This window comes from Penicillium roqueforti (assembly GCF_015533775.1).
Source record: "Penicillium roqueforti strain LCP96 04111 chromosome Unknown scaffold_01, whole genome shotgun sequence".
Classification (NCBI taxonomy): Eukaryota; Fungi; Ascomycota; class Eurotiomycetes; order Eurotiales; family Aspergillaceae; genus Penicillium; species Penicillium roqueforti.
Window position 1 is genome coordinate 3,045,034 of NW_024067565.1, and position 18,358 is coordinate 3,063,391.

The window sequence follows — 18,358 nt, forward strand, 5'->3', positions numbered from 1 at the left end:
TGCAGCCTTCACAACATTGAATTTTCTAATAAATTTTTACCAACTTGTGTGTGGCGATTCGGTCTATTTGACAAAAAAAAAAAAAAAAAAAAGACGGAGAAAATCGAAAAAAACTTACACAAAAAATGGGACGCAGGCGTGGAATTGCAGACCAGCGTTGTAACTTAGTTAGGTGATGAGCTGCGAGTCTGCGGTGCGAATGAAACCGGACGCTCGAATTTCCTCCAATTTTTAGAACTAAGCAGCAAAATAACAATAGCCTGTAGGGTATATCCAGGTCAAAACTCCAATTGCTTCAAAGCACTACCAATCCAATCCCTCATCCGCCTTCTGTTCCAACAATTCAACGACAGGCTCCAACACAGCCTTGGTGTGTCTCCAATTAGCAGCATCTCTGGTCCTCGAGTAGAAGACAGGGCAATCCAAGCTATCACAACTAACCTCATCACCAGGAGAAACGCCCATACAAGAGCGACAAATAGCTTCCAGACCAACGACTCTCTTTTCCGCCTTTCGCAGCCGCGAAACAACATTAAGCATTGTAAGATGCGGCTTCTGCAGACAGTTCTCACACACCGGAATAGTAGCATTAGACAATCTCGACCGACAAATAACACACGAAGACGAGCGCATATAAGACTCAAGAGTCTTCATGTTAACCCCAGCAGAATTCGAGAGCGTCGATCCTTCAATGCGCCGAATACGCTGCACCTTCGGCATCTCATCATACCACTGCCGAACATTTGCACCCACAAGATTGAAAATCCTCTCCAGCGGCGGAATAATGTTCTTCGTGATATAGTACTCCGCATCGATCTCGAGATGCGCGTCATGCAGAAGCTTCTGCGGCGCAACACAGCGGTCAATAAGTCTCGCGCCAGGCGCACCGGTGACAACCACGTACGGGACGCGCTCGCCGGTCTGCGGCTCGGAACGCGGATCCTCCATCATGCGCTTTGTGCTGATCATCGCGCCGGCAGGCAGGCTGCGCTCGGAGTACGTCCCCAGTCGGACTTCGCGGGCGAAGCAGAAGTCTTGGATGGAGACGCGGCCTTGCATGATCTTTGTGCATTGGCGCTGAAAGTAGGATTTTACCTGGGAGAGGTCTGCGGTGCGGAAGAGCATTTTTAGGGCTTTTTCTTCGATTTTTTGTTCGGCAGGTGTGCCGTCGCGTCGGACGGTTTCGATGCCCTTTGCGTCGAATTCGGGCTCTTTTTGCGCCCGGTGCTCGTATTTGAAGCCTACGTAGCGTTTCTTCGCGAGCAGGATGCACGGGTGATAGACTTTTTCGAATTTTAGTTTGATCGGGCGTGGGTTCAGGTCTGTTACTGCTTCAGCGATTTCTTCGCCGATGTCGAAGGCTTGGTCGCGTGTGCGGCCTTTGAGGTAGATGAATAGACTATCGGTGTCGCCGTAGACGACTTCCGCGCCCCAGCGTTCGATTGAGTGGATGAAGGCGATGGCTTTTTCGAGGGTTTCTCGTCCGGTCTGTACGATGCTATCGGCGATCTCGGAACAGGGCATTCGTCCGGAGAATGAGGCAGATGTGTAGCCGTATGTGACGTTTGCAATCAGCTTAAGCGCCAGCTGTCTGTTGTTCAGAAGCCGCTGCAAGACCTTGTCGTCTTTGTCTGCCTTCATGCCGTTTTTGACCATCACGCGGGTTTCAAGAATCTCAGAAAGCATCTTGGCCAGCAGCGACTGACGCGCTTCTTGATTCGCATACATCATACCATTTGGTGCGATGTTGATATTGTTCTTCAGTAACTCGAGCAGCCTGGGCTGTCGCTTGTAATCTAGGAACCCCATCTTATCTCGCCCACGCCAGTGCATTGCTCTGCCAAGGAAGGTTGAGTAGCAGTAGTTGTACGCGATCATGACACTCGGGTACAGTGACTGGAAATCAAGTACCAGAAGTGGGCTAGTGTAGAAGTCACTTTGTGGTTCCATGACCAGGGGCAAGCATTCTAATGCGTTCTGTTGTCCGACCTGCTTTTTGCTTGGTGAGACGAGGAGGAAGTTCTCTGGCTTCGCTATTCGGAACATCAGAGACTCGACTTTGAACTGGGATCCCCGGGAAATCACAGAGGCGAAATCAATTCCCAGCAATCTCGCTTGCTCGCTTATCCTTGTTGTCAATTCATTTGCCTCGATAATTTCCAAATTCATTTGCACACGAGAGGTGAAATATTCCACTACTTTGAAGAGATTGCGAGGCTTGCCACTTTGGTGCCATCGCGTCAAGTCTTTGGGGGAATAGTGAGGGATTCGGCGATGCAAGACATGAAAGACAACGTTCTCCATCGTGTACTGTAGCAGGTTGAGCTCGCTTTTCATGGCGCGCCAGATGTTAAATATGTGTCGCCCAGTGATACGAATGGACGAGGAGTGGTTGAAACCCCACTGATCTGCCTCTTTCCCAAATCGTCCATTGGACTGCGATTTTGTCCTCGAGAGCTCCTCACATATGTCAAAGTCATACTTCTTGCGCGCTCGCTCAATCACATATCCCCATGAAGCGTTGTGGACCTCGTAGCCGGCGATTATGTCCGGATCGTAGTAACGGACAATATCTATGAGTCGGGTTATCAGGTCCAGTTCCGTGGGCTCACACTCGACGTCAATTGTTAATGCCTTTGATATTTTGGCTTCCGGCCTCTCGCCTTCGCCATGGTAAACCATCCCAACATGGACTCCCGGGAGATGACTATTGACCTCAAAATCCTCGTCTTCGGATTGGATACACCAGAACATGCAAGTGATTTCGTCCTCCTCGGGGTTGGCCATGAGTGTTCCGCGCGTGTTTACATGCACTTCTAAGCTCATTGTGCTCATGTGCTGAGCTTGGTGTTCCACGCTAGTGGACACTGCATGCTGTGAGTATTTGAAGCCATGTGTGTTCTTCTGTGTTGGGCCCTCAATCTGCGAGAGAAAGACGGATTTCATCTTAGTAGGTGTGGCTTGGGCTGCGCTTAGTTTGAAGTCTTTAGAGGCTTCTAACTCTTCAAACCACTGTATGACTTCCGACCTGCTTGGCGGGACAGGAGCAAACTCCCAGACCCTGGCGGTACACTTTTCTCGGAGTTGCCGATCAACCTTTTCTTGCTGATCTCGGTCGTGTGCTGTTGGTATTTGCTCACCAAACATTGCAGGTGCCTCTGCCGTTGGGTCGAAATTTGGTAGATAGTGAATTGTGTTGCTCCCTAGCCGAAATTCTCTGCCGCCATAGTCTCTGGGCCGTTCAGGCACATCCCTTTCGTTCCTGTAAAATGCTTTCTGGTATACAACTGAAGGACGCCCATATTCATTTAGTGTTGAACTGACTTCGCTAGAAGTTGGGCTCGCAAATTTGAAGAAACGTAATGAGGTGTTTGGTGTAAAATTGAATGACTGCTGAATGTTTTTCATGTTCTTAGCGAGATGTGGATCTAAAGAGACTGGACCCATCACTGTTGCAGACGAATGTAGCTCCGAAGAACTCTGAATTTCACTTATTCCGCCCGACAATTCCGTGCCATATCTAGAAGGGAGAGAACTTAAGCGAGGCTGGAATGACTCCGGATCCTTTCTTGCAGAATTTGGCTCATCTTGGCTGTACCGCAAAATGGTCGAAGGATCATTGGGATCCTTGACCACCGGGAATTTCAGGCCGCTAGTATAACTATGCGCCTTTGGACGGGGTGTTCTCTGCGAGGAAGATGATTTTGGTTCCGATGACGGCGTTTCCGCGTAAGAATCCAAATTGCTATCAAAGGAGACACTTTTGTGTTTGTCGTCTTGCTGGTGCTTCCGCGTACTGGGTGATTCCAATGGCCCGCCAGGCAAGCCGTGTTTGGTCATGTGTCTAGCTCTTTTGGTAGACGAATAATGGCAATCGAGGGTTTCAAAGTGTTGTCTTTTGGGTGTTACACTGCTGCTTTGACTCTGATTCCTGGGCCGTCTTTCTTGGGCTACACAATCTCCTTCCTTGTAGACACCATCCATAGTTGTTTCTGTGTTGTCAGTCTCAGCAGGCTCTTCGGGTGCAACCAAATCTGAGAAGCGTATTTCGTCAAAGACCTCATCGTAAAAGCTCTCCTTCAGCGTGTCTTCTTTCATTTCAGTCTCCTGTTTCGTTCTCCCTTCCAATGAGGACCCTTCTTGATCAGAATCCGAGTAATACCGTCCGTCAGGTTGAGATGATAGAGCTAGACTCTCATCAACCGAAATTTCCGGCACCTTTTGCTCGGCTGGGTCCTGAGAACGGCTGGTATCAAAGGTCAAAGTACTGATTTTATCAGGAAAGAAGTCCTCAACACTATCCAACGCAGTCTTCACATTTTTGGCTTGGGCGTCGATATTCAAGAATGTCCCGAATGTCGTGTCTTTGTTGTCATCATCGCGTTTCTCGTTAGCCTCAAGCTCAGACGCCATCTCACGGAATTCTTCCTCGTGTATCCAGCCAGCTCTCGACTGATTTCGTGGATCTGCAGACATTGAAACCAATTCCTCGGGTCCAAACGGAGTGCTTCCGGGGTCAGTGATACCCATTCTCTTCTTGCGTCTGCGAGTTTCGTCCTGCCATAGTCCAGCCATGCTAGGGACGAGCCGCTCGCTAACCGCGACAGGTTTCAACAGCTCGGTGAAATCATGGTGCAAAGGCCGTTCCTTTACATCAAGACGGTTCAGGATATCTTGAACACAAATATCAACCTCCAGCGCGCAATTGCTTTGTTTCTGTAATGCAGGGTGATCGAGTATGCTCTCGGGTGGAACTGAACGATCGTGCCAGCGATGGGCTAGATTGCTGAGCTCGAGATACTCGGGTACTGGAGCTCGGAACTTGACTTGGCTACAGTTCATGGTTGCACATCCGTACAAGTTGTAGTCGCACATCCATTGCGGGATGTATTGCATATGTGCCTCGTAGGGCTGAAGTGAACGTTTCATAACAGCTCCCTGGTGCAGAAGATCGACCAGGCGATTTGTATGGAAGGGGTTTAAGAGATAAATTTTGAAGAAAAACCGCCATCCCACATGGTATCCGTAGAACGGGACTCCTTTCACCAAGGTGATGTGCGCCACAAACGCTGTCCTCCGGTCATATGCATTTCGGCGAAAGCTGACCGCCAGAGCATGATCGATTGAAAGATGGATAGATCGGATTGCGGAGTTTACTACAGTTTTGGTAAGTTAACCCTCAAATCACCAATGACTATTACTCACCATCTTCTGGCGCCAAAGACCCGGTGTATTCGATGTAAAGGTATGGAAATGCGCCATGGACATGTACGCAAACTCTCTGGCCTGTCTCGGTGGCTCCAAATATTCGAATCACAGGCACCTTGGGCTGAAAATCTGTCTCCGAGGCTTCATCACGAAAAGGTAGTGGAGGATCCAACTCCGACGCGGTCGCCTGGTAATGATCGATACAGTTGAGACGCACACGGAATGGCTCCATCGCTCTGGTGTGTGGCGACCAGAAGCCACAGCAACATTGCGAAGGATAAATAAATCACGCACCGATTATCGCATGTGTGTCCTCTTTGGCATCTGTAGGAATATGTGGTTGAGAAAACGCGACATAGATACGTCCTTGACAACGCGCGATAACGCCTAGTCACGTGTTTCATATCAAATCCACCCGCCAAGCTCGGGCCTGTCGCAACTTCACTCATCTCATCTCACAACAGAGAGAGCTACAGGTGGCTTAATCTACTTCCTCACTTGCTTTCCTTTCTTCCCAGGTCCAATTTTACCCCTCCTCGTTGAACATACCAGTCATGTCACGAAAACCCGCAGATGTGGCGTCAAAAACGCCTAACGAGTACATTCCGTCCTTCATCTCGAAAAAGCCATTCTACGTTGACGATGAGACAAACAACGATTACCTCGAACATCAACGTCTTCAGAAAGCCATTCCCGATCAATCAAAATGGTATGATCGAGGAAAGCGTGCGGGTCCAGCAGCCACCAAATACCGCAAAGGCGCATGTGAAAACTGTGGCGCGATGACACACAAAACCAAAGAGTGTTTGAGTCGACCCCGCAAGCAAGGCGCCAGATGGACAGGAAAGGATATTCAGGCAGATGAACTTCTCCAGAAGGTCGACATGGGGTGGGACGCGAAAAGAGATCGGTGGAATGGCTACGATGCCACCGAATATCGCCAGGTGGTCGAGGAATATGAAGAGATGGAGGCCATCAAGCGAATGGCGAAGGATGATTCAAAGCTCAAGAAACTTCAAGCCGATGAAGATGGCGATGAGGCCCCCGATTCAGATATCCGGTACGCCGAAGAATCCGACATGGGACGACAACAGAGTACCGCAACCCGAAACCTACGTATTCGAGAAGACACCGCCAAATACCTGCTCAACCTCGACCTTGATTCCGCCAAATACGACCCGAAGACACGCCGAATGGTGGATATGGGCGCGCAGGATGACCAGGCCGCTGCACTTGTCGCAGAAGAGAATTTCGTCCGTGCTTCGGGCGATGCTGCGGAATTCGAGAAAGCCCAGCAATATGCGTGGGAGTCACAAGAGAAGGGTCTGCCTCAACTACATATCCAAGCCAATCCGACATCTGGTGAAGTTCTTCGTAAGAAGGAGATGGCTGATAGTGAGACTAAGCGCGAGGCGCATCGCAAAGCTCTCCTGGATAAATACGGTGGTGCAGAGCACTCAAAACCAAGTGCGCTGCGAGAGACGATGGTGGTTGAAAACGAGCGGTTCATTGAATATGACGAGAGTGGTGCCATCAAGGGTGCGCCCAAGAACGCAACTAAATCTAAGTACCCCGAAGACGTGATGGTCAACAATCATGCCTCCGTCTTCGGCAGCTGGTGGTACCAATTCAAATGGGGGTATGCATGCTGTTATTCCACGGTGAAGAACAGCTACTGTACAGGGGAAGATGGAAAGAAGGCTTTCGAGGAAGAAGGCAACATGTTAATGATGGCTGGAGCAGTCGATGATAATGAAGAGGTTTCCGAAGACACTGGAAATGCGGATCTCTCTCACGAGTCTGAGCAGGCCGATGGCAGGGATGAAGAGCAGCTTTCAAATCCCAATGGTAAAAAGCGGACCCTGGAAGAATTGAAGTCAGGTATCACAGAGGAGGAATTTGACTCATACAAGCGGAGTCGGTTGGCTGCCGAGGACCCTATGGCGAACTTCATAGGGAAAGATTGATTCTGATGATGTTCTCCATATACTACTTGCATGGGCGTTCGGATGTACTAAAATACCCTTGATATGCTGTTGAAACAGTGAACAAATGCACAACGCAATAATTTGTGTTTTAAATTTTTTTTCGTATATAGTTCTAAAACAACCTCAAAATAACATGCCTCAATGAGATATCTAGAATGAACATGAATCAATAGGATATCCTATCTACCACTCTGTAATTTGTTGACTTTCGATATGATGGTTATCACGTGATTTGTAATGCACGGACCGTCTAATTCCAATGAGGGTTGGTCGGTCACGGGATCCGGTTAAGCCCTGATAGGTTCACGTGATTGACTAACGCACTCGCTTAGTGCACAATCGCCAGATCTTGGGCAAGTTTCGAGACGCTTAGCGACGACGACCCGACAACCAGCCCCTTCAACGGAATTGCCAGGTACGTCCGCATACTGGTCCCTTGACTAGTGTTCACTTCAACCGCGTCAACTTACTAACACATATCCTCATCCACAGTTCCATAATTCAAGATGAGTACGTCCGATGCCGACTCATCGCACCGCGATCCTCCGCAGCGTCGAATAACTCCAAACTAACAACCGCCATAGCTAAGGGTACCTCAAGCTTCGGAAAGCGTCACAACAAGACGCACACTCTGTGCCGTCGTTGTGGTACGTATTACACCTATTTTTCGCGATTTCACCCATCCGACCCGCAGTCGCAAAATTTCTACATCGAAAGACGGAATTAGCGATTACGCCGAACAACACACAATCTAGCAAGGACAAGCGCTAACCTGTGATATTTACGACTACAGGCAAGCGGTCTTTCCACATCCAGAAGTCGACTTGTGCCAACTGCGGCTACCCTGCTGCCAAGACCCGCAAGTGTACGCAAATACCCCTCCCGAGAACGTTGATGATATGAATGGTGGCCATTATTTGGAATTTGGGCACCAAGTCGAAAACTCTGGCTTACATACATTTTCTACGAACAGTCAACTGGGGTGAGAAGGCTAAGCGCCGCAAGACCACCGGCTCCGGCCGCCTGCGCTCCCTCCGCGATGTCCACCGCCGCTTCTTGAACGGCTTCCAGACCGGTACCCCCAAGGGTGCCCGTGGCCCCGTCACCAACTAGATTCCCTTTTTCGTCCGCTCGGCGTCGCGTTTTCGTTATCGGAGAGGCTGGAATAGGAATGAGGGGAGGGATCCTGGCATGACATGAATTAGCATTACGGGATAGCATTACTCGAAATGCAATGGCAGTTCCGGACTCTTATCGCTTTCCCGTGGAGTTGGTGGTGTGTGCAACTGTCGATCACGTTGGTTCTCTTTGCCACGTCAAGGATGACAAAGTAGGACTTGCAGACGATGGGAAAAGTTTCGTTGAGGGGCTCTTTCCTACGGAAAAGAGCTGGATTAAAAAAACCCCGGGAAAGCGTGAATGAATTTCCTTTTTCTTCGTTTATGGCTGGCGAATATCCCATGTCATGACAGATACAATGTGAACACTCTTCCTACCATTTCATGGTCTGTTCTACTCAGTACGAGCCTCTTTGAGGACCAGACGCAGAGACTTGAATTGGACATGATTCAATGGCTGTTTCTGATAAGCTCATGATTCTCGTGAACATCTAACCCATAGTATACAGCCTCGGCTCATGATTCTCCACGACCAAACACCCGGACACCGCCATCCCGTTGAATGAAGTACAACGCCTCTCTCTCCTCGAGGTTCTCTTTTTCACTCGTGTTCAGCCCACCACCTCGGCTGATTCTCAGTACGCCGCTCACATCTTTTGCGGCTCCAGTATCCAAAGTGCGCAGCTGCATGACCGACTGAGCCCGATGCGCCAGCCCAATAACAAGTGCCGCATGTTCCGTCTCCAATGGTGTAGCCATCTTCACATCCGATGTGGATGCATTTTGTATTAATGGGGCATCTGTAGCTAACGTTAAAACCGTAGCATGTGCACTCTGTCGAACATAGTCAGCCTGCCGTAAACTTTGCCTATCAAGTGACAAGCCTTACCTGTTGTAGCGCTGTGATCCACTCCGATATCTCTGTTGCTCCAATCCCCATACTCGGACCTGTCGCAGCAAGGAGCAGGTCAGGCTGGTCTATAATGAGGAGAAGCTCATCACCATCTTCCATTGAACTTTTTTGCTGTTCAATCACTGATGAGATATCTTTCTCTAGTGCGTCCAGGGAGGCGAGACCACGGCCAGAGAATTGGAGCTTCTTTGCAATCCCAGGTTCAGCCTTCGTCGTCACATTTCCTCTCACTCCTCTAGCTGTTGGCACCGGCTGTGGTGACCTTCCAGGTACAGCACCAGGCGGAGACCGCATTGGGAGCGTTGTGCGTGGACTTCCCAGACCAGCCGGTGAGATACTGGGAGGAGTGGATGTAGCTTGCGGTGCGTAAAACAGCTCAGACAAGCCATCTATGAATGCAAACTGTTGCTTATCTGCCAGACGCGCAAGGTCGAGGCCCTATAACCTTGGTTAGTGATGTCGAACAAAGTATATATCAACACATAATATAAGAAGTAGAACACAAATACATGTTCCAATTCAACTATCAGTAAACCTGTTGTCTGAACTTACCAATCGCTTTGCTTCGGTCCTCCAGAATTCATAGCTCCGCATGAAGCTCACCAGCACCACTTTCTTCTTGATACCATTTTGCGGCTCGTCTGAGCCAAATGCCACATTGGGATTTGGTGCGCTCAGCGCAGCATGAAGGAATCTCAGAACCAGCCAGTTCGAAGTCGCACCAAGGATAGAAGAGACCAGCGTCAGAGATGAATCAGGCAAATTTGATACATATGAGGCGAGGAGGGGCGGTAGTGGGGGTTGAGAGGGCATGGTTGCGCCTCGATCCGGATATCGATGCTATCCTTTGTTCCTAGCGAGTTGAAGGTGTACCGGGCTAAATTCCAATCTTTGCTCTCCAATTATTCAGTCTTTGTTTGAAAATGTTGCTGCTGGTCAAGTCGTGGAGATGATGTCGAGAAAAAATGTCTCCGGCTTGTGATTGGCCCCTCAGGTATAGCCATGCCAAGACATAGGATATCGAGATGATATTGCATAGAATTTAATTCTCGTGCTGTTTCTCGGTTTACCTTCTCTTGGATATACGGGTAATACATCATATAGTCTAGTATTTAACTCCCTAACCATTTACTATTCAAAACCTCTAAGTTAGAGGTTCTCAGAATGATGCGTACAAGCAATATATATAGTTCTAGCTCTATACTACCTCAACGGCTACACAAAACATCTAAAACCTCGACCGATGTAGTTCATAGGAGACAAACTACAAGGAAAACCATATCAGAGTTTTGAAACAACATACCAAACCGTCAACAAGGGCCGTGATCAGATTCTGAATAATCTCTGCCTGAGGCACCAATATGAGTTTTCTGCACCATCACCTGACCGTTTTCCCCACCATGGAGGGGAGCGATGGATGCTTCTTATCCATCGCATTGCAAGAGGCTGTGCTCTAGCGCCGATCGTGAGTACATTCTATATTCTAGAGATCACTTCCCCACCGCTATGTGTATGCGCACCCTAGCCCTATAATGCTTATGTGCTATACTGATACCCGATGTGGAGGTGTTCTCGCGAACCATTTTCCGCTCATTATATCGAATGCACTAGCTAACTGTTATAGATGACTGCCGTTGTATGGCATCAAAGCGCATTGGATACAAGATATAATATATCTAACCTGCCTCGATAAAGATGGCTAGCACGCGTGATTCGCACTCATTTGCTGTATGTATTGATCGGCCTGCATGATAGTTGAGATAAAAAGCAAGGGTTGAAGTCTGACTTTCCACATAGTGCGACGAATGCCGCTTGCGCAAGTCAAGAGTAAGTGCCTTGTATTAAACCCCTGCAGGCGCCGGCCCATTTAACCCGGGTATTATAGTGCTCAAAAGAGCGGCCAGTTTGTCTGCAATGCCGACAGCTGAACAAAGAATGTGTATACAGCCCTAAAGTCAGCAGAAGTCCTCTGACTCGGCAGTACGTGACCAGAACCAAAAGTTGGTATTTAGACAAGGCTGACTGACTACCCAGACACTTAACCTATGTTGAAGATCGCCTACACTCATTTGAAACAGCCTTAGGAAGGCTGTTCCCGGGTGGTGATCTGGATGCTACACTTCGTTCTCTTTTGCAAAATCCGGAGGTCCCGAGGGCCCCTTCATCCAAGTCCTCTTCGAGGCACTCAACCCCCAAGCATGAGCCAGAACGGGCTGAACCAGCACCAGAAGCTCTCCCACAGCAAGCCGATGGCTTTGACTGGGCTGAAAAAGAAATTACGCTTGGTGATTTGACAGACGGCATGGCTGCGCTGTCTATTAAGCCCGAAGGAGCTGGCTACTTTGGTTAGTTGAATATCCATTATATTAACTTTTCATTTCCAACTGACACAGATCTCAGGGGCGTCTTCAAGTGTTGTACCATTACGAGCACTTTTTGATCATGGATTTGACCTGAATATACCCGTCCGCTCGGCAAGGTCGGGAGGCGTGCCTCTCAAAGCACAGCTTCTGGAAAGTGCCCCATCCGGACTGATCGAACAAGCGTTTATCGACGCTTTCTTCCTCAACTATCATACCAGCTATCCATTCATCCACGAGCCTACCTTCCGGATGCAGTTTAATGACCCATCCCTACGCCCGCATGGTACGGCCTGGCATATCCTCCTAAACACGATCCTAGCTCTTGGAGCCTGGTGCATCGGCGATGACAGCTCAGACCTCGATATCACATTCTACCAAGAAGCCAGAGGATACTTGCAGCAGGCGTCTGTATTTGAGAGTGGAAATCTGACATTAGTCCAAGGATTATTGTTACTGAGCAACTATGCACAGAAACGGAACAAGCCGAATACCGGATGGAATTATCTTGGTCTGGCAGTTCGAATGGCCATGAGTTTAGGTCTTCACAAGGAATTCCCTGGCTGGAAGATCAGTCTTCTACAAAGAGAAATCCGCAGAAGATTGTGGTGGGGAGTTTTCATCTTCGACAGCGGCGCAGCCAAGACCTTCGGAAGACCGATCCTCCTCCCAGAGGACAGTGTCATGGATGCGAAGCAGGTTCGAAATATCCACGAAGAGGTATTTGGAACCAAGATATAACATAAAAAAAGTAGCAATAACTAATAATTACAGGCCTTGACTCCCACAACAACAACTTTGCCGGCCGAATCGGCCGGCCCAACCATCTACTCCGGCTTAATTGCCCAGGCCAGATTCCACCTTCTCACCAATAGCGTCTACCAACGCCTTATCTCCAGCCCCAGCCTCACCCCAGAAGACACACTAAACCTGCAAAAACCCATCGAAGAATGGTACAACGGTCTTCCGTCTTACCTCAAACACCCGCAGTTGCCTATCTCCATGCAGCCAGCGAATATAGACCCGGACTCCCTCGCACTCGTGCGCAACCGCCTGCTATGGCGAAACTGGAATCTCACGATTCTGATCTACAGACCAATCGTACTTCGCTGGGCCGCCAGACGCTGGGCCCCACATAGCGGCAGTCCAGGCACACCGGACGCAGGGTCCGAAGACCCCTTCGAAACAGAGTGTCGATTACGCTGTCTTCAAAATGCGCGTCTGACCATCTCCTCCATCTCGGAGTACATGGCGAACTATATGTGCACCAGACTTGGAGCTTGGTACATGCTGTATGTATTCCTCAAACTAATACCCCAGTCGAACGACATCTAACATAAAATAGCTACTTCCTCTTCCAAGCAGGCCTCATCCCCATAGTCTTCCTAATGACCGACCCTTCAAACCCAGAAGCCGCCACCTGGCTACAGGACATCGAAACCACAAAATCCCTCCTAACCCACCCCTCCCTCGGCACAAACCGCTTCGCAAGCCGCTGCTTCGAGGTCATCAACCGATTGCTCGGCCCACCAACGCACTCAGTGCCAAACGGACTCCCACCCGACGATGGCCAGCTCGACTCCCAGCTCCAGCACCAGCACATGTCTCCGCAGTTGCAGCCGAACATGATGCCATTCCCCGGGCAGCTCTTCAATGATCCTGAATTCGGCGGGAGCTTGTTTCCGGTCGAGCAGCATATGCAAATGCCTAATACGGGGGTCATGGATTTTTCGGAATGGGTGAATTTCCCCGCGACGGAATGAATGGCTGTGGTTTTGATATTGATTTCTTTTGTTTGTATGTATCTTGCATTGTAGGATGGGCATATGGAGAAATGGGAAAAGACTTGGAAATAGTTATATAGGTATCAGCGAATACTCCAATACATGACTCTGATAGTGTATCTAACGTGGCATCCTATGTCAAGAGTTTCATCTGTCAGATAATGGGAATGTGGTTTTTTAACATGATATGTATGTAAATAAGTGTTTATTTCTTTTCCCGGGTCGTTCAATAAACCGACGATCCTTGACAGGGATTCCCCGCAATATCAAACTCACCCACCTCGGGCCCACCAAACTCGGGGAAACGCTTTGTCCCAGGCTCGGCTTTCCCCCTTTCAGTTGGAGCGGAGTAGACCTCTCCGTTGATCTTCATTCTATCAGACCATGTGCCTCGATCTAAGCTTTCGGAGTACTGTATTCCTTCTTCATCTATACCCCAGACGGAGTCCTGTGTTCCTAAACAGCAGAGGGCAGTTCGGTTACTTGACTTGGAGTCATATACCACGATATAAAGCCCAGCGACAATTCTTTCTCATCTGTTCAGAAAATATTGACATATTATGGCTACTACTGCAGATAGCACCCCGAAGGGTGGCTTTGCGCTTGTCCTACAGAATCCCTTTCTCTGCGGTGTTGCATCGGTAAGTGTCTGCTCTTGACATATCGCTGTTCATTCATTGAACTTTGCACAGTTCTCGACCCTAGGTGGGCTGTTATTTGGCTATGACCAAGGTGTCATTAGTGGTGTTATCACCATGGAGTCCTTTGGAGCTCGATACCCCCGCGTCTTCGCAGAAAGCGGTTTCAAGGGTTGGTTCGTGTCAACCCTGTTGCTTGCAGCTTGGGCTGGTTCCTTGATCAACGGACCGATCGCCGATCGAGTTGGGCGGAAGATGTCTATTAATCTGGCAGTGGTGGTCTTTGTCGTTGGTTCCGTTATTCAATGCGCTGCTATGAGTGTCCCGATGCTATTCGCCGGTCGAGCTATTGCTGGCTTGGCTGTTGGTCAATTGACCATGGTTGTGCCGCTGTACATTTCTGAGGTTTCTATTCCAGAGATTCGCGGTGGACTTGTGGTTCTACAGCAATGTAGGTTGTTCTTGAGGTTGGGTATGGCTCGTCGACTAATTTGTGTTCAGTATCTGTCACTCTCGGAATCCTGTTTAGCTACTGGATCGACTATGGAACAAACTACATCGGTGGTGCTAGATGCGCTCCTGAAATCCCGTACTCCGGTGGTACAATTTCAAAGCCTACCTTCGACCCATATCATGATGTCCCTGCTGGTGGCTGCACTGGGCAGTCCGAGGCGTCGTGGCGTCTCCCCCTGGCCCTGCAGATTGTCCCAGCTGTCATCCTCGGTGTTGGGATGCTGTTCTTCCCAGACTCGCCCCGTTGGTTGTTGATGAAGGAGCGTGATGACGACTCGTTGCACGCACTCTCAAGGCTGCGCCGCATGGATCGCGATAGTCCTATTCTCCTTAACGAGTATCTTGAAATCAAGGCCTCTATCATGCTGGAAAATTCCTTTGCGAGGGACAATTTCCCTAATCTCTCCGGATACAAGTTGCACGTTGCTCAGGTTTGTTGCCAATTCACCATATGACCGGTTTCGCTGACACTTTCAAAAGTACATGTCCTTCTTCACAGCATGGTCCCGCTTCAGGCGGTTGGCTATTGGTTGTATCGTGATGTTCTTCCAGCAGTTCATGGGTTGCAATGGTATGCATGTCCCCTCATCAATCTATAGTAGTATCTAATTGATATAGCCATGATCTACTACGCACCTACGATCTTCGCCCAGCTTGGCCTGGATGGAAACACCACCTCCCTCCTTGCTACTGGTGTTTACGGCATCGTCAACTGTCTTAGTACCCTCCCCGCGCTCTTCTTCATCGACAAAGTCGGTCGTCGACCCCTGCTCATGGCAGGCGCTGCGGGAACTTGCATCTCGCTGGTCATTGTAGGCGGCATCCTGGGTGGCTTCGGTTCCTCACTCGTGAATAATAAATCTGCTGGTTGGGCTGGTATTGCCTTTATCTACATCTACGATATCAACTTCTCCTATTCCTTCGGTGAGATCATGCCTTGTACTTTTCCCCCGACAACCAACTGACAACATCTTCACATCAGCCCCTATCGGCTGGGTTCTTCCTTCGGAAATTTTCAACCTTTCAATTAGATCCAAGGCCATATCCATCACAACCTCGGCAACATGGATGTGCAACTTGTAAGTAGCGCGATCAATCAGGTATTCGATTCGAATCTAACAACTCTGTCTTGCAGCATCATTGGCCTTGTCACGCCTGATATGCTCGAGTCTATCACCTGGGGCACATACATCTTCTTTGCTGCCTTCTGTCTTCTTGCGCTTGCATTCACCTTCTTCTGCATCCCCGAGACCCGTGGAAAGGTATGTTCTGCAACCCTCTTTTCCAGAGCGGACCGCTTTGTCCATGGAAGATTGACGATGCTAACTATTTCCAACAGACACTCGAAGATATGGATCTCATTTTCGGTGACACGGCCGCTCACGAAGAAAAGAAGCGCATCAAGCGCATTGAAGCCGAGTTACGCGGGACACCGATTGAAGAAGATGATATCGTCAAGCCGGTTGGTTCCCATGTGGAACTGGCATGAACGCCAACGTCGACTCAAAGAGAAGGTTACCCGTACATAATGATTTATTCGAAGCAGGACGTCAATTGTAATACAAGGAATTGAGATAATGCGACATTGGCTTCATGGCTCCTTCCCAAACTGGAAGTTCCCCGTGTAAACAAAGAAGGCAAACAATATGAACTGGAAGGTGGCATGTGACATTGATATTGACAGGGCAGGTGTGAGGGACCTGTCGCACTTGAGGAAGGCACGTGGGTTTGGGGTATAAAAGGACCCTTCCCCCCATTTCTCTTCTTCTCTTCTTCTTCTCTCCTCCCCATCTCTCTGGCCACCATCTCTCCGTCCACCCCCCCTCCCCTCCCCCTCCCCTTCCCCTCCCTCCCCCCGAGACAGCGTTGACAGAGGGTACCGTAGCACATGCTGCTTCACCTACCACAGGGACCATAACATTACCATTGTTATGAGGTCCATGTAGGTCTGCATCAGATATCAAACCTAGAGTTCTCGTGGATGTTCCTGAAGTCGTGGCTCTCATTGCCATTTGACAAGTCCCACGGAATACATGTAGATAGCCATAGCCGAGTTGAACTCCTAGACTTAATCCTCCACGTATTCTAATGTCTCCTTTGTATCACAGAATCTTTTGTGATGAGGTCCTCGCAGATGGTTCTAACACGACGCCCTCCCAAACGCGTAAACAAAGGTCTCTGTAGCCTTGACTTGGTGCTGGCCTTCTGTTATGTCTCTACTATCTATCACATGCCAAAAACAACAATGTGAATAGACCTTCGATGTCAGCCCTGTGGAGAATGGCGTCAGTTTGGAATTTCTAGCCTATTCCGATCTATCACCAAGACCGGGACTTCTATTCCAATATTTGAAAAAAAGGAAATGTTGAGAATCGATCACAAGATGCCTCTGAGCGAGTACTGGATTGGGTCAATGACAACGGTGATATCGACTCTGTGCAGCCCATGTGAAACCCATCTTCACTGCCAAAACCAATACAACTTGCGTGATTATGCGCAGATTCTCCAGGGGACCACTCACATCCAGATACAGCCACCAAAGAACAGCTACCTATCCTCGAGACACATGTCAGCTGCTAGAAATGGTTTCTCAAGAGCCATCAGGTGCAAAAGGCAGCATCTGACCTGTCCAGCACAATGCAATAAATACTCGCCCTGCTGGCATCAAACCCCAGATCAATCTTCCATTCTTCCAGATATCCCAAATTCCAAGTCCAACCATGCCACCCTCACCCTCCACCCTCCTCCACATCGGCATCCTCCTCCTCGAAACAACCCAACTCCTCGACCTATCCGCCATAGACCTCCTCTACATGACAACCCCCGAATACCTAACCACCTGCACCCCCCCACTTCCTCAATCCCTAATATCAATGAGCCGACCCTGCAAAATGCACTACATAACCGCCAACGCCGCAAACCCAACGCACACAACCTCCCAACTCTCAATCCAACCAACCTCATCCCTAACCTCCCCCGCCGTGGCACCCGGAACCCTAGACCTAGTCCTCATCCCCGGCCCATCGCCGAAAACCATGCCGCCGGCAAATGAATACCTGGACTTTGTGCGCGCGCATTTCGAGGCCGGCGTGCTGGTGTTGGCGGTTTGTACGGCGGCGTTTGTGGTTGGGTATGCGGGTGTTGCGGATGGGCGTAGGGTTACGGCGCCGAGGTTGTTGGTTCCTGAGATGAGGAGGATGTTTCCTGGGGCGGACTGGGATGAGAGGGTTAGGGTTGTTAGGGATGGGAATTTATGGACTTGTGGTATGTTTTTTCTTTCTTTTTTCTTTCTTTCGGGTTCGGGTTCGGGTTTGAGTTAGATGTATATACATGTATGTGCATGCTAATACTACTAGGCGGAATCACCAACGGTCACGATCTAGTCATAGCCTACCTGCGAGACCATTACCCAGCCTTATTAGTGAATACGATCCTTGCCGCTGCGGATATCACTCCGCGTCCGGTGGCGTATGCTACTTCCGCGACGGAGGATACGGATACCGTCTACGTGGTGTGGCGGGTTATTAAGGCATTTTCGAAAGCAGTGGTTTGGTTCTTTAGTAAGAAGTGAGTGTTGACCTTCTAGAAGTGTGGTAGCATTCCACCGACGTCATCCCGAGTACCCCGAGGCTTAAAATGAGGATCGAGGATTAAGGTTTCTTGTTTCTTTTGGGATAAATTAAATAAAAACTAAAATGTGACATCTGGTAGTACGTAGTACTACTATTTTGTTGAAACGTTATTCTACGTGTCTAAAGCGAGGCACACAGATATGGTTCAATAGTAGTGCATTTCTTGCAGTTCCAAAGCCTAAAAAAATGGAGAGAAGAGGAGAA

General features: G+C 49.2%; 7 protein-coding genes across 7 annotated transcripts; 5 read left to right on the top strand and 2 right to left on the bottom strand.

Annotated features, from left to right (window-relative positions):
• Positions 1–303: 303 nt before the first annotated feature.
• Positions 304–5,440, bottom strand: LCP9604111_172 (DNA-directed DNA polymerase zeta catalytic subunit REV3; the record flags this gene model as incomplete). Its single annotated transcript, XM_039068487.1, has 2 exons — positions 304–5,156; positions 5,206–5,440. 2 exons carry the CDS (start codon positions 5,438–5,440, stop codon positions 304–306), a joined length of 5,088 nt encoding a protein of 1,695 aa, XP_038932720.1.
• A 322-nt stretch (positions 5,441–5,762) lies between these two features.
• Positions 5,763–7,175, top strand: slu7 (mRNA splicing protein SLU7; the record flags this gene model as incomplete). The annotated part of the gene is made up of 1 exon (XM_039068488.1): positions 5,763–7,175. The coding sequence occupies one exon, from the start codon at positions 5,763–5,765 to the stop codon at positions 7,173–7,175; it is 1,413 nt and encodes a 470-aa protein (XP_038932721.1).
• Positions 7,176–7,702: 527 nt separating this feature from the next.
• Positions 7,703–8,309, top strand: LCP9604111_174 (60S ribosomal protein eL37; the record flags this gene model as incomplete). Its single annotated transcript, XM_039068489.1, has 4 exons — positions 7,703–7,706; positions 7,781–7,843; positions 7,990–8,061; positions 8,170–8,309. 4 exons carry the CDS (start codon positions 7,703–7,705, stop codon positions 8,307–8,309), a joined length of 279 nt encoding a protein of 92 aa, XP_038932722.1.
• Positions 8,310–8,830: 521 nt separating this feature from the next.
• On the bottom strand, positions 8,831–10,040 carry LCP9604111_175 (uncharacterized protein; the record flags this gene model as incomplete). The annotated part of the gene is made up of 3 exons (XM_039068490.1): positions 8,831–9,148; positions 9,204–9,665; positions 9,780–10,040. 3 exons carry the CDS (start codon positions 10,038–10,040, stop codon positions 8,831–8,833), a joined length of 1,041 nt encoding a protein of 346 aa, XP_038932723.1.
• Positions 10,041–10,922: 882 nt separating this feature from the next.
• Positions 10,923–13,350, top strand: LCP9604111_176 (putative C6 transcription factor (Gal4); the record flags this gene model as incomplete). The annotated part of the gene is made up of 7 exons (XM_039068491.1): positions 10,923–10,955; positions 11,025–11,054; positions 11,113–11,207; positions 11,262–11,572; positions 11,628–12,307; positions 12,362–12,879; positions 12,933–13,350. 7 exons carry the CDS (start codon positions 10,923–10,925, stop codon positions 13,348–13,350), a joined length of 2,085 nt encoding a protein of 694 aa, XP_038932724.1.
• A 581-nt stretch (positions 13,351–13,931) lies between these two features.
• On the top strand, positions 13,932–16,011 carry LCP9604111_177 (sugar porter family MFS transporter; the record flags this gene model as incomplete). Its single annotated transcript, XM_039068492.1, has 8 exons — positions 13,932–14,012; positions 14,064–14,460; positions 14,511–14,953; positions 15,003–15,093; positions 15,141–15,446; positions 15,505–15,601; positions 15,658–15,784; positions 15,862–16,011. The coding sequence occupies 8 exons, from the start codon at positions 13,932–13,934 to the stop codon at positions 16,009–16,011; spliced, it is 1,692 nt and encodes a 563-aa protein (XP_038932725.1).
• Positions 16,012–17,242: 1,231 nt separating this feature from the next.
• Positions 17,243–18,093, top strand: LCP9604111_178 (uncharacterized protein; the record flags this gene model as incomplete). The annotated part of the gene is made up of 2 exons (XM_039068493.1): positions 17,243–17,786; positions 17,879–18,093. The coding sequence occupies 2 exons, from the start codon at positions 17,243–17,245 to the stop codon at positions 18,091–18,093; spliced, it is 759 nt and encodes a 252-aa protein (XP_038932726.1).
• Between the last annotated feature and the right edge of the window lie 265 nt (positions 18,094–18,358).